Source organism: Rhinolophus sinicus, linkage group LG03 (genome assembly GCF_036562045.2).
Source record: "Rhinolophus sinicus isolate RSC01 linkage group LG03, ASM3656204v1, whole genome shotgun sequence".
NCBI classification, from domain to species: domain Eukaryota; kingdom Metazoa; phylum Chordata; class Mammalia; order Chiroptera; family Rhinolophidae; genus Rhinolophus; species Rhinolophus sinicus.
Genome location: NC_133753.1, coordinates 170,325,812 through 170,339,998, shown reverse-complemented (window position 1 = coordinate 170,339,998; position 14,187 = coordinate 170,325,812). Strand labels below are relative to the sequence as shown.

At 35.2% G+C, this 14,187-nt stretch overlaps 1 protein-coding gene across 1 annotated transcript in view; it reads right to left on the bottom strand.

Moving 5' to 3' along the window:
• Nucleotides 1–250: 250 nt before the first annotated feature.
• The window catches only part of FGF10 (fibroblast growth factor 10), an 83,527-nt gene continuing 69,590 nt past the window's right edge, over nucleotides 251–14,187 (bottom strand). Inside the window, exons 2-3 of the mRNA XM_019736248.2 lie at nucleotides 7,600–7,703; nucleotides 251–4,748 (exon numbers count right to left, since the gene is read on the bottom strand). Of these exons, the coding sequence (XP_019591807.2) occupies nucleotides 4,551–4,748; nucleotides 7,600–7,703 (302 nt within the window). The 3' untranslated portion in view covers nucleotides 251–4,550. The remainder of the gene's footprint in view (nucleotides 4,749–7,599; nucleotides 7,704–14,187) is intronic.

Genomic DNA, 14,187 nt, shown 5'->3' with positions numbered 1-14,187 from the left:
ATCATGGAGCAACCACATGGAAATGTTCATTATCAGCTAATTAGGAATGAGATCAATTCCTCTGATCTCATTAGTCAGATCATGGTTATTCCATTTTAACTAATATGTGGTGTTTGTAAAGGTGTCTCAGATTATTCACTTGTAAGTGCATTTTGTGCTTTATTTTCTAATCAGCAAAAGAAAAGAGAAGTGGAAGTTACACAGTTTTCTTTTGTCTGATATTGAATGTACACAGCCATAGCAAAAGATATAAAGCAGGTTTTTTTCTTTTTTATTTTACAATTTTTAAAAAAACAAATGGCATTTGAATTTCAGAATTTATTCTACATGTTGATATACTTGAAATTACTAGTACATACTCTTGGGATAAACTTAAAGAAATACTTATAATGTTATGTTGTGATATAGATTTATATTTAGTAGGAGGACCACCTCTTTATTCAATGAAAACTTGCATGCATCTCAATGATCATTCTATAACGTTTGTAGAATTACAGTGAGCCCGGCTATATTCAGGGCCCTACTCTTGGCCTTAAAACAAAGCAAAACAAATACAATCTTTCCCTTTTAAAAAAAATGTGTGAAAGAAAAATCTTCTGACCTCTCTGGTTTGAATAAATAGGTGAAGGCTAATTCGAATTAATGAAAAATGCAAGATTAAAAGGTGTATGCTTAAGTCAGTAGTCTCATTTAAATGGATATAGCTAAGAACTGTTTTGTTTTTGCACTGCTCAGCCCTGAACTTTGCTTGGTGCAAGGTTTTCCCTTAGCTCTGATTGTGTAGGCTGCCAGAATCCATACCTGGTCACTCTAGTCACATGGCTGAAGCTTGGTCAATCACAATACCCATATCCCTTGTCATACCCATAGCTCTCAGAGGTTATGTTTTTCACACTTGGCTAGGAGGCGTCATACCTAGGATGTTTCCATTTTAGAATCTTGAGAAAAAGGTTTTGGGTTTTGGAGTTTGAAAGAAGTAAATTGAACATAAGCAGCAGCCAAGCAAATAAAGCCAATCAAAGATAAGAGGAAATGAGTGCCTGAGAGGAAACAGATCTTAGTTGCTTCATGTTCCAGTTCTGGTGGAACTCAGAGTTGCCCTTTTCTTTCCAGTATCCTTCTAAAATATCCCTCTTTTTTCCTTACTGTTTAAGTAGCCTAAGTCCTGTCTAATGAAAGAGACAAGAATTCTTAATCAGTATGGTATGTGTTTGCATTTAAATGTGTTACTTCTAATGCACTAGGTAGCTTCTCTTAAATATTTCATGGCTTGCTATTATTTAAACAAAGTTTGGATTTCACTGATAAGGAAAAGGTAAATTTTACTTTTGCAAATAATCATAAAACCTGAATTAACAGCATCAAAATTATTAGACATGGGCAGCATGGATGTTGTTCTATTTAAATAGTCTCCAGAAGCTTGCTTGGGCCCTGGACCCAACTTACTATGTATTTTTTTCTCTCTACTTTTCAAATCAAATTTATTGGCCTACTCTGTCCCCTTGAAATCACATTTTGTAGCCTCCTGGATTTCCTCCCCAAATTTCATTGTTTCATAAGCCGCCTTGTTTTCAATTCATCCTTCTTTATCCACTGTATAAACTAGGTGGACCTGAATACTTAGGGAAAATCGAAAGCATTTGGTTGTTATTAGAGTAAGGATAGCTGACTCACACATGTAAAACATTAAATAAACCTTACAAATGTTTGAGTGATTTTTTTTCCTGTTGTTTTGTTGTTGTTTGGAGCTGTGGGGCATTTAACCACATCCTGCCAAGCACACAACACTTGAGCTTCTCTCTTTATTGCCAGGTATAGTTTTAGGCTAAAACAAACTAGGACAATATTTTTATTTTATTTTCCAAAATTTTTTATTAATTTATTTAAATGTAACATGCTATACACTGTTCAGCCTTTTGGGAGGTAGGAGGAGGAAGGGATTCTATATCTTTATGAGGAATCTCCTCAGAATCAGCACGCAGATGGACACACATTTGTGGCTATGTACCTTGACATAGTGGCGGGGAGTTAAAATTCCCACAGAGGCAGAGCTCCCAAAATTGTGATGACATTTTTTTAAAAATATACATTATTCAGGGCTGGAACTGCTTTTCCTTCAGTAGCACAATCCAGCTGCAAAGGGGACCAGAATTCTCTCTCAGTATCAAGCAAAGATGCCATTTTTAAATGCAGGAGAATCTCATTACTCCTTTCCAAACTGTTTCTGTATCTCTGTTGAGGGCGTGTGTGTTTGTGTGTGTGGAGTAGGGAGAGGTGAGGGAGATGTTTTCTATTTTTAGCTTCTGCAAGCTTTGATACATTTTGCTAGAAGCTGTTTTAGTGTTTTGAGTACTGTAATGATGACTGTTTACACGTAGTCTCTTTGGTAATCTAAATGGCTATGTGAAATATGAATCCAGTTTGTACCTTATGTGTTTTTACTGTGGTCATCTAATACTATATTTGTCTCATCAAATATTTAATTTTGGTTGTGGGTGGTCCATGTTCATGTGTCAGGTGCAATTATTATTTTAAAATCAAAGAACAACGATAATCTAGTTCTGATAGGAATGCATTGCAGTGTAGCTCTCAGACTTGGTTACCAATTAAATTTTAACATACAGATTCCAACCACAAAAATTAAACATTTTTAGTATCCCATTTGTCACAAGGCAAGTTGGAAGCCAAGACCCATGAAATGCGACCTTAACCATAAGCCAAAAACACTGTCTCAAATGCATTTTGTTTTGAAATCCCAACTTTTTTAAGGAATGAGAAAAATATCACGTTATGGGAAAGTTTCTTAATAAAGCTAATTCTTAAATAATATATTAACTGAAAGTGCTGGTTAAGCATTGACACAATTAAGTTACAAGAGAAGATCACAGAACACCAGACTTTATAGAGGTTAAACTTTAGTAAAAGGACACATTTAGTGAGTCTTTTCCTTGAACCAAATACTGTGTCCCAACAATAACCAGACTTTTCCAAAACAAGAAATATGAAGATAAAACTGCAGCCTCAACATACTCTTATAGTTATCACTTGAAGTATTTAGAACAAAGTATTTTTCTACATTTTTAACTTCACTACAGACACTGCAAATAAGGCTTATGCATTTATTTAGTGGAATACAAGGTGATGCGGACTCTTATGTACTATTCCCTGTACCTGCTCTAACAAACTGAATTTTGATATGGTTATATTATGGAACCTCCCAAAGCTCTTTAAATTTACAGAGAATACGTTTTATTTGGTTTTGTAAAGACTAGATCATACAGCTTGAACAGGTTTCAGTATATGGTTACACATATACCAGGATATATTTTCTCAGATTAAGCCCCTGGGAAAGTTGTACTTCGTCTCGAATTCCTTGACAGTTTCTTTGGGGGAGATGCACTATTTGGGACTTATAAAGGGTTCTTCTGTTTGCAGGCAGCCTCTTTATCACTTATCACTGTGACATATGGCAGAAAATTGTTAGTAAATAATGAGGCTAGGCTACTAAAATGCGTTTAACAATTAATTTTCCTTCTTTTAGTATATTCTTAGAGACCCATTGATGTATTGGAAGAGAAGAATTTAGCCTTCTGGTCTATTTCTTAGGAAAGGAAGCCTTAGCAGTGATACATGCTTTTAAATGATGGCAGACATCTCTCACTCAAGCCATGCCACGCACTGTCATATTTATTGTTGATGGTTCTTATTGCAGAAGTGTAAATTAAAGTCCACTGATAGTACATAGGCACTCACACTGCTTCCCCCATTGCATCTCCTATTCTTGATGTGTTTGCCAAGTTTTAAAAACACTTTGTCATGAACATGCATGTGGTGTGCTGAAGAAAAAGAAAAGGTAAATCAGAGGGCAGCTGCTGAGGATACTCTTTAAAACCCCAAAAGATATTTAACATCCTATTAAATAAATAACTTAGAAATAGAAAGGGATGAAGGCAGAATGCACAAGCATATCATACTATTTGTTTTGTTAGAACAGTTTTACACTAATGTGTTTATATTTTTTAATCCTATCCAATGCTTCCATGATGCCACGCCCAGAGTTCCTTTGGTTGTGCATATAATATGACCCAAGTGCTTTCCAGTAAATGCTTGCGTGTCTTACTGCTCATTGAATCATTAGGCTTGAATGAGCAATGAAAGTCTTTGATATGAGTTCGTATTCCATAAATAACTTTTCCGAAGATCATTCAACAGATTGTTCCGTGTCCTTTAAGTTCTATTTCAGAAGTTAAAAAACAAAAACATAAACAAAACCTTAACCAAAAACCCAGCCACAATGTTGTTCACTTAGGAATAACTTCCATCCCATTTGATCTGCCTGTATCTCGATTATAAGGCATAACACCGAACTAATTAAAAGAGCATCATATGTCAGCAGTGAGTACAACAACCTTCAAAGACTTCCTTTCTTTCAAGCAAGCAGACATCTGCAATGCGTCTTTGTCTTTTGAGTTACTGTCTTCATGAAGAACACCCACTATTCCTGGCAAAAGAGCCTTTGGTTCTACTGCACCCACAAACACTGCCTTCCTCTATGAGTGTACAACCATTGGAAGAAAATGAGCTGAGGTGTTTTTCCTTCGTGTTTTCTGTCCTCTCCTGGGAGCTCCTTTTCCATTCAGTGCCACATACATTTGTCTCCCGTTGTGCTGCCAGTTAAAGGATGCGTAGGTGTTGTATCCATTTTCCTCTATCCTCTCCTTCAGCTTGCAGTCATTGTTAAATTCTTTCTGCAACAAAAACCCAAAGTCTTTTATTTTTATGATAATACTACTTGATTCCATTGGACACAAACCATCCACACAACTCCAGTTCAAGGGTTTGTTTGTTTTTGACACTTGTACATAAGTTGTGCACGTAATACACAGTCTCAACAACAGAAGAGTAAAACTCATAACCACAAAACAGATTCTGTTTGAAGGCATATGGCTCATTTTAATTGATCATCATAACCACATATTGGGGCCCTTTTAAAAAGCGGGTGTGCCTTGACCATGACACAGTTTAAGAGCCTAGAATGATTATTAAGAAGCAAACATTCCACTAACAATATTTGTGATGAGTCAATGATAGAGAATAGCGTTATAATCCTTTTTTCAGAGTAATGACTAGGCTGTCTCATGGGAAAAATAGAGTTATAGAAAAATGGTGAGCCCCACTCTTTGGATTCTTAACTGCTTTAGTTTGGATATGAGGGAAATGGGACATTTCTGAAGCCAGAGTCCACAGATTAGTGAGGTACCTCCTCTTCATTATTAACTCCAGAGTGAGATCCGGGATTTATGGAATGAATGAGACATCAATCCTTTGTCCTAAAAGATCCCCTTAAAAACACATGGTCACTTGAAACAAAGCCAAAGCTCTATGGCTATAGAGTGGAGTTTCCCAAGATCAAAGCCATCAGGCTTATACAATATAGGCAATACTAGTCACCATGTTTATAATTTCTTTGATATGGTAATTCACAAAGCAAGGCGATCCATGTCCTAGTTTTGAATCACTCTGAGTGCATAATTGATATTTTCAAGAAGGCTTATGAAATCATTGGAAATTACTTGAAAAAAATAAAGATAGGAATTGTAAGAGTTGTCACCTGATATACAGAATTATATTAGGTGTGTACTTATGAATTTTGATGTTATACCCTTTAGATGCAAAGTTTCTAGTCCTATTCCATCCTGAGCAGGACATTCAATTTGAGTAGATTTTTCACTTAATTTCAACAAGTTACAGTTTTTCACTTTTCCTGATGGTAATGCAAAATCATAAAACAGTGCACTGTGGTTAGAGAATGGGTTTCTCTCTGAGACAGGCTGGAAGTGGAAAGCATAGGCTGTAATGAGCTGAGCTAATTGGAGAGGTAGTTAGGTTTATGCCATGCAGAACTCTGGATTGTATGGTTCTAAGCACTGAGAAAATAGTGGAGGACTAGCAGAACCTCCCCTCTTGAAGTTCACAACTGTCAGGAGAAGACAGTCAACAACAAACACATTAATAAGAGAAATATCTGGTAAGTCATTGCAGATCGTTGAAATGGGGTGATATGATAGAAGCCAACTGAGTATCTACTTTAGCTCTAGAGATAGAATGAAATAATTTACAGACCTTAGACCTCAGGAGGCATAGGCATCGTACATGAGCAATGTTGGGATAGAAATAAGTGTGGAGGAATTGGAGGAAAAGTATTAAATATTTTTATGACACAGTTAATTTGAGAGGTATCCATTTCTCTTTGATGTTACCTTTTTAAAGAAGTATACTTTATCAGTTAAAAATTATTCAATCTGTTATTACAATTAAATTTTTTACATTTTCTCCCTCAATTTAAATTCATATTAGCTGGCTTTACTTTAAAGCGTTGGTTTTGACTGTGTGTATGCATCAGTAGCTCTTCAAAGAATGTATACCTGATCTCTTACCCAGTGATTCTGATATAGTAGATTAAGGATGGACATGGTTGTGTTCATTGAAAAGGAAAAGGAAAATAATGCCTCAAGAGTGATCGTGCTGAGAACCCCTAAATGGAACCACTTTTTAAATAAGAAGAGAATAGTCTATTTTAGGCTCATTATTAGAACAATGTATATTAGAAAATTTTAACTAAAATTCCTCTGACCATCTCAACCCAAAATGCATTTACCCTAGCCAAAGGGACCACGTGAAAGTACGTTTGACTCTCCAATTATAAATGGACCCGATATGAATAAAATACAAAGCTATTCTATATCCAGACCAGTGATGGATCCAAGTTCCAATGATTCTCAAATTGTTACCAAACCAGTAGAATTAGGAACACCTCGGACCCTGTCAAAAGAGAAAATTCTTAGCCCCTACCACAGACTTACTGAACCAGAAAATATGGGAGTATATTTTAATAAATCCAGTGATTCTGCCACATCCTTAAGTTTGAGGGCTGCTGGCACTGTAATCATCCTTATATTAATCAACAAAATAAGTTTATTTACACATTTTAAAGTGACATTTCTTAATACTTGCTATGGAACACAGGGAGTAGGTACCCAAAGCACTGGCTGGATACCAGCTCCATAACTGAATTAATCACTATTGTCTAGGTAAATAAAGTCTGGAGTTGACTGAGTGGCACACAAAATGATGAATTTCTGGATATGTCTCCCCATTTCAGATTTTAACAGGATACAAAACACCCAAGTCCCTGTTTTATCTTCAGCTGTAATATGCGTACACTATATGGTTTTCTACTCAATTCAGGATCTTTGTTTTCAATAATTCTTCTCTAAGTTGTCTGCAGTGCCCATGCCAATTTGACCAGATGCTTCCATGAGAGTCTGACCCGTTAGCAATTCAGAACAGTGACTGATGAATGCCAGCAACAGCCTGTGTGGTAGACTAATGGGTGAACAACAGAAGAGATTATAGAGTTGTAAGAGCTGCCCTGTCAGTCCTTGCAACTCTGGTGACCAGTCCACGATGGTCTGATGACCAGCTCTATTTACTAGCAATGGAACGATAACAAAGCTATTCAATGTCTGGTGGAAACATCCCAAAACTGTGGTAGTAATTTATTGCAGTGACTTTTGAAAATAAAAACAGAATACTTACTGAGCCGTAGAGCTTCCCCTTCTTGTTCATGGCTAAATAATAGTTGCTGTTAATGGCTTTGACAGCAACAACTCCGATTTCCACTGAAGTTATCTCCAGGATACCTAAAACATAACAATTAAAAAAGGCTGCACTTACCGAGTCACATAAATTTAGTTGAAAGAAAGAAAAGTCAGGAACAATTCCTGAGTTTATTTTTGATGGTCCTAAAGTCAAAACATTAAAGAAATTGGAAAAAAATCCCAACTTCTTTCAATGTGCCTAAAAACCCAGAAATTGTATAGAAACAAATAGTAAGTCTTTAAAAAAATTTCCCTGAATTTTACTCTGAGCATATAGGGAAAATACTGTCTCAATTAAAATGCTTCCTTTGCTAACCCTGCATTTTCAACCCCATAAATATTGAAACAAGTCTACTCATCTTAGTCTAGATTTCACAAAAACTTATCAGGGCACACATCTGTACTATGGTATTAAATTAAATTTATAGCATATGTCAATAATATGTCAGATTTACCTCAATGTGTAAAAACAGTGGTAAACTATTTCTTTGTAGGACACTTAGATAAACTCAATCTTTTGGCTACATTTAACTGATAAATTCATTTTTGGCAAATGCGTTGACATTTTGAGAGTCAGAGAGACTAATCCCACATCCACATTGTCTTATCAGTTACTCTGGGTTAGGATAAAATCCATCAACATTTTTTAAAGCTTTTTTTTTCTTTTCTAGACAGAAGAGAAAACTGAGGGAGTTAGTAACTGATACACAAGAGAACTTTCCCCCTCATACACAAGTTTCAGTTGATGCATCTAGAGATAATTTTCTCTGAAAAGTTTATAGGTAGCTAGAGGAAAGGCATTTGATACTCTACTCAAAATTCCCACCTAGTTTAGGTTAAGAAGACCTTGGATACTAACTACTTCTTATCTTGTAACTCTTGGGAAAAGCTTTCTCAGGGTAGAGAAGAAGTGTTGTGATTATCAAAGGCCTCTGGACCCAGAGTGTCCGGGTTTGAATCCCGGCTCTGCATTTATTGGTGAATGACCACAGCAGAAGTCACTCAATTGCCTATGTCTCAATTGCATTTGTAAAATGGGCCACATAATAGTACCTCCCTCATAGTCGTGTTGTGAAGATTAAAATCAGATATACACATAAAATAATTAGAAGTTGCTTAGAGCATAGTGACTCCTTAATTATTATTAAAAGGAAGTTTTGCTCCAAGTTTTAGATTTTGGAACTTCTTTACCAAGCTGTATAATCCTGAACAGGACACACCAATTCCCATTGGTTTAGCCCATAAGATCTCAAAGTTGATTATATGTTATCATTTAGCATATATTACCTGTCATCCAAAGAAGTATCATCCTAAATGTGGTTGACAAATTGTGTGTACTCTTCCTATTGGAAAAAAGTGTCTTGTTCTCAAGACATGAACACCTCCCTTTCCTTCACAAGGTGATGCCATGTGGAGATTAATAGAAATGCTTAAATTTCCCCATTGCAAAGTCGACATAACCAGAGAGACTTGTGCCAGAACTACATGCCAAGGACCATTCTGTCCATGTACCCTGTAGGAAGCCGCCTACCTAACACAGCCCATCCTCTCATTAATAGAGTGAGATAGATCTCAATTGGCAAGCTAAAACCAAGGAAAGTGCGAAGGGCGAAGGAGACAGTATCTGTAATTTTAACATCTGTTTTCTTTAAGCTGGTAGTTGCTCTCAAGGTATGAACACATACACATGTATTTGCATATTGTAAAAAGTACTTTCTCATAGTTTATTTCTTTAATTCCTACAACAGTCCTCTAAGGAGGTATTACTATTCTCAATTACAGATGAAAAAAATGGAGGATACTGACATTGTATAACTCACACAATAGATGATAACATGACATAGGTGAGTAATGACGGATTCAACATTTAAGCCTTTGACTTTCAGAATATTTTGTTCTCCTTCTCTGACTATTTTGCCTCTGCATCATATCTCCTCACTCTTTCCTATTCCTACAAGGGAATCCTGTTGGAAAACCATCTGACAAAATGACTTATCAAGATAATGGTCTTTAACAGGCACGGCACGGAGGATAATGCCTAAGTCTCAGAGAAGGAAATCTAATATACTTATGTCATAAGCAGAAGACATAGAGCAGGGCAGGTGGCAGAAATCTGTGGCAAAATGTTTAGGCTGCTATTTACTTTGCCTGCCCAAGAGGCAAATAAACACTGTCAGTAAATTGCAAGGTGTTCCTTACGTTTGCTTTTGTAACTGGAAATTGTTAGATTGAAAAAGAACGAGAATTCTTAGCAAAGAATAAACCAAGATTTTTTTTTCAAGGTGAACAAGTAGTGAGATTAAGCTGTAGTAACTAAGTTGGGAAAAGGAAAAATATTGTGATATAAATATTACCAAATCCTTGACTGATTATTTCTAAGAATGCACTGCACATGGTAGATCATATTTAGCTTCGGAATCCCTGGGTTTCTTTCAGCTTGGCACAAAATAGAAACTCAATATTCAAAAAAATCCATCAGTCTATTAACCATCTGTCCCACTCTGCAATTATTTAAGACTAGCTCGAAAATGTTCTATGTGCTTCAAAATAGAAAAATGGAAGACCTAGGTGATTAAAGGTCCTTTTGAATTCTGAAAATAATTTTTTTGATATATCATGTGTCAATAAGTCATCATTTGATAATCTTATGGGTAATGGACAATGACTGCCTTTATTATAAATATCTGTGAACGGGAGGAGTGACTTTCTGAGAAGCTCAAGTCTGGAGGACTTCTTAATTTCGTAAAGAATCTCTCCAGTGTTCTCTGTTCTTTGGTGAGGATGATCAAGTTTTCCTATACAAGTATTTTTGGGAAGGGACACCAGAATTTTCTTTGACAGTTGTTAGATTAATAACTTATAGTTCTATTATGTGTATACTTTCATGCAAAATTAAATGTTAATTGAAGGACAGCCTCGTAGTGGAAAGTAAGTGAAGGGCTTCTGGGATCTCTCTGTATTTCTCACAACTTACGTGAATCTACTATTATCTCAAAATTAAAGTTATAAAAAAAGCACTGATTTGTTCCTCACAGGAACTGGCACCTGAAAATTACATTATCAATAAAAGGAAACATAAACTCTATGTTTCCCATTTGTATAATTTAGATAGTTTATAAATTTAAAGACATATTCTTGTAGTGAAATTCTATTATTTATATTAAGTTGTAATACACCAGTATAAGTTGAATATACCAGGTGGTATTGTAAACCTATTTAAGGGCTTTTGGACAGTTTAATTCAAACATATGTGAAGACCTATGAGGAGAAGGGCACTCTTTTAGGAAATGGAAATATAAAGTCAAGTTTTAGCTCTCCTCTTGTAAAGTCTATGTCTTGTTGGGAACATAAGAGAGAATTTCAGTAAAACATATCAAGTGATAGTAACTGCTAAGATGGAAGACAAGGGAGGCAAAGATAAAGGCAGTTCATATCGGGTGAGGTTCCAAGGCAGACTATCAATTAGAAATGAGACTTGAACTGAGTTTTGTAGGTTGAGTAAGAAGCATCCAGGGAAAAGGTGGGAAGACATGAGTGAAAGCATTAAAGTGAAACAGTATGGTGTTTTCAGAAAAGAATATAAGTTTGGTTTGCCAACTGGAGTAACAGGAACAAGGAAGGAAGTTGTAAGAAGTGAGGTTGGGGAGTTAAGTCAGACTCAAGTTACCAACCATCTTGTATGGATTGTAAAGATTTAGGCAATTTGAGAGTCTTTTATCTAAAAATATATAGCTTTTCAAAGAACATATTAGAAAAAGCCAACGTTTAGCAGATTTCTTTAATTAAATAATAGCAATCTGTTAAGTTTATTTTGAATTATATTTGAAGTCTTAAGTAATAAAGTTTGATAATCAATATTATAAAAGTGATTATGACATAAATCAGCTCCTATTAATGGATAATTTCTACCTAACGATGCATCATCACTATAGTAATGGAGAGGATTTTGCAAAATGATGAACTCCAAATGGAAATAACTTAGAAGTCACAATTGTCATGTAAATCATCTTTTAACTTACAGATATGACATGTTTTGATGAATCATTGAGTAGTTAATCTGAGGAGGTGGCCATTCACAAGTGTCTTTCCCAGTTTATCATTCTCATCCTTCTCCAGAAGAGAAATACCTGACCCATTTTCTCCCCAGTAATAATGTTGGACCAAGACTACTTCTATTTTTGGGGTATTAGGATAAACAAGCTATTGGCCTGGATGGTAGCTTTCTCCTTAAATATTTTTTCATGGACACAGCAAGAGAAAGTAAAACTTTAATAGAATGGATATAGATGGGAAAAGGTGTAAAAGCATATACAAAATCCCATTAGTCTCTCTTAGATAAACAGAATATGAATATATAAAGGAATCCTAGAGATTACTTGAGTAAATTAATTCAGCTAATGTATTAAGCACAAATGTGCAGGGTTTGTGTTAGCTTTCATTATGGGACAAACACAGTCTTTACTTTTAAGGAGTCTTAAACCTGGGTAGGGTAATGCCATTAATAATTAAAGTAATTAGAACTCAAAGAAAATATATTAAGTGCTATATGAGAGAGAAAATGGGTTGTCATTGACTTAAGTAGTAAAGAAGTCATCCTGAAAAAGATGTTGGTGTTTGAGGTGAGTCTTTCACAGGTAGGATATTAATAGGTGGGAATTTGGAAAGTTGAGGGGAATATTCTGGGCAGAGAAACATAAATGAGTAAAGAAAAGCATGGAGGAGAGAAGAGAGCTCATTGTATGTTTGAGCCACAGCTGGCTCTCCCCACGAATTCCACTTTGTGGGGCCACCTTCTCGGTAAAAGTAAGGCTTCCGTTTCATTGGGAAGCAGTGGTGCTTTCCCGGGTGAGGAATATACTTTTCAAAAAATTAGTTGTGAAACTTGGAAGCAGCTCAATAAATGTCAGAGCCTCATGAATTCAGAATCAGTCACGTCTGTTATTATTCTCTAAATATTTTAACTCAAATTAGATTAAATGCTATTTGGTTTGCAGTTTTAGTCCATGTGCTGAAATATATCATGATTAGTATAACCTAATACATAGATCCTAACCTCTCTAAATTGTATATCTCTCTCTCATGAATTGTCAGTGTCCCAAACAGATCTATTATATTCTAATATAGAAAAACTTAACTGAGATCCTTGAGCTCATTGTCACATTTATACTATATACCTCAGAGATTATGTGAACATACCCAGGAGTGGGGGCTACATGGCTCCAAACGTGTAGTCTTCATTTCAGAATCACCGTGGGTCTTATCTCCTTACTTGTGTATCTTTCTCAAAGAACCACAGCAGTTGCAGTGGTCTTTACTTATTTTTATTAGATTGCATAGCTCATAATATGTGCTAAATATATGTTTATTAAATAAATAAATCAATGAGTGGTCAGTCCAATGACGGGCTGAGTAAAGGAAAACTGGGTATTCATTAAATATAGATTTTTTTTCCTTTTGACACTAGAGTCATATTTATAAAATCTTGAGGTAAATTAATAACTCCACATCTAAATAAAATAAAACTGAAGATAAAAGGAAATGTCTAAATGCTTTATGCTTCAAAGGGAAAAAAATCAGTGCATTACAAAGTATAAGTATATTTTTATTACTTATAGGTCAATTATTATAAATCTGAAATTCCTTGAAATTTTAAAAACAATATATGTATGGCTCTGTGACTATTTACTATTAAAATTATGGAAAAACAAGGGTTTCAAACATGGATCAGAAAGGCCATCCAGGGTGTGAGATCCCTAGTCAAGGCAACATCCTTGGTTAAGAAAAGCACCATTTGGGGTAAATTTAATTAAAAACAGTTGTAGCATAAAAATCAAGAACTCAGAGTGACTCTCATGTGTCATATGATTTCATGCCTCATTTAATATTCACAAAAAATATCGGGTAAATATCATGCTCTTTAAATGTTGAAACTGAGCCTTGGAGAAATTAAGTAAATTGGTGAACACATACTGTGGTATAGATTTGGTGTTTGGATCCAAAGCCCATTATCTTTCCAGTACATGAGGCTTTGTTAAATAAAATTGAAAATAACAAAATAGCAAAAGCAATGACAGTTTTACCTATCGTAAATACTTTTCTCCAGTTTTAGCAAACACTTGATGTTAAAATTTCCAAAATATTTTAGAGAAGCATATGGTTTAGTCAACACAACAGGGTTAACTTCATTATAGATTAATTTTCTAGGTAACTAAAGTGTTATAGCTCTTAGACTTTATTTATTTAAAAAAAATTGGAACCTACATCTTCACTTTCACTCATTTCCTTGTTCATATATAGAGATTATAATCAAAATTTAATGTTTATTTTTCTTGATGACTCAGTGTCATCAACATTAGCTCTGATGACTTTCTCTGCTGTGAAAGTAGAACGCTGTCAAGAACTTCTGAGTACCAACATAAGATGATAAATCAATATGTAATCTTGTTAGAATTGAGTCAAATATATGAGTAAACTTTTGCGATGTTCTTTTCTGAGTACAGGATATGAGGTTTTGTGTAGAAACCCT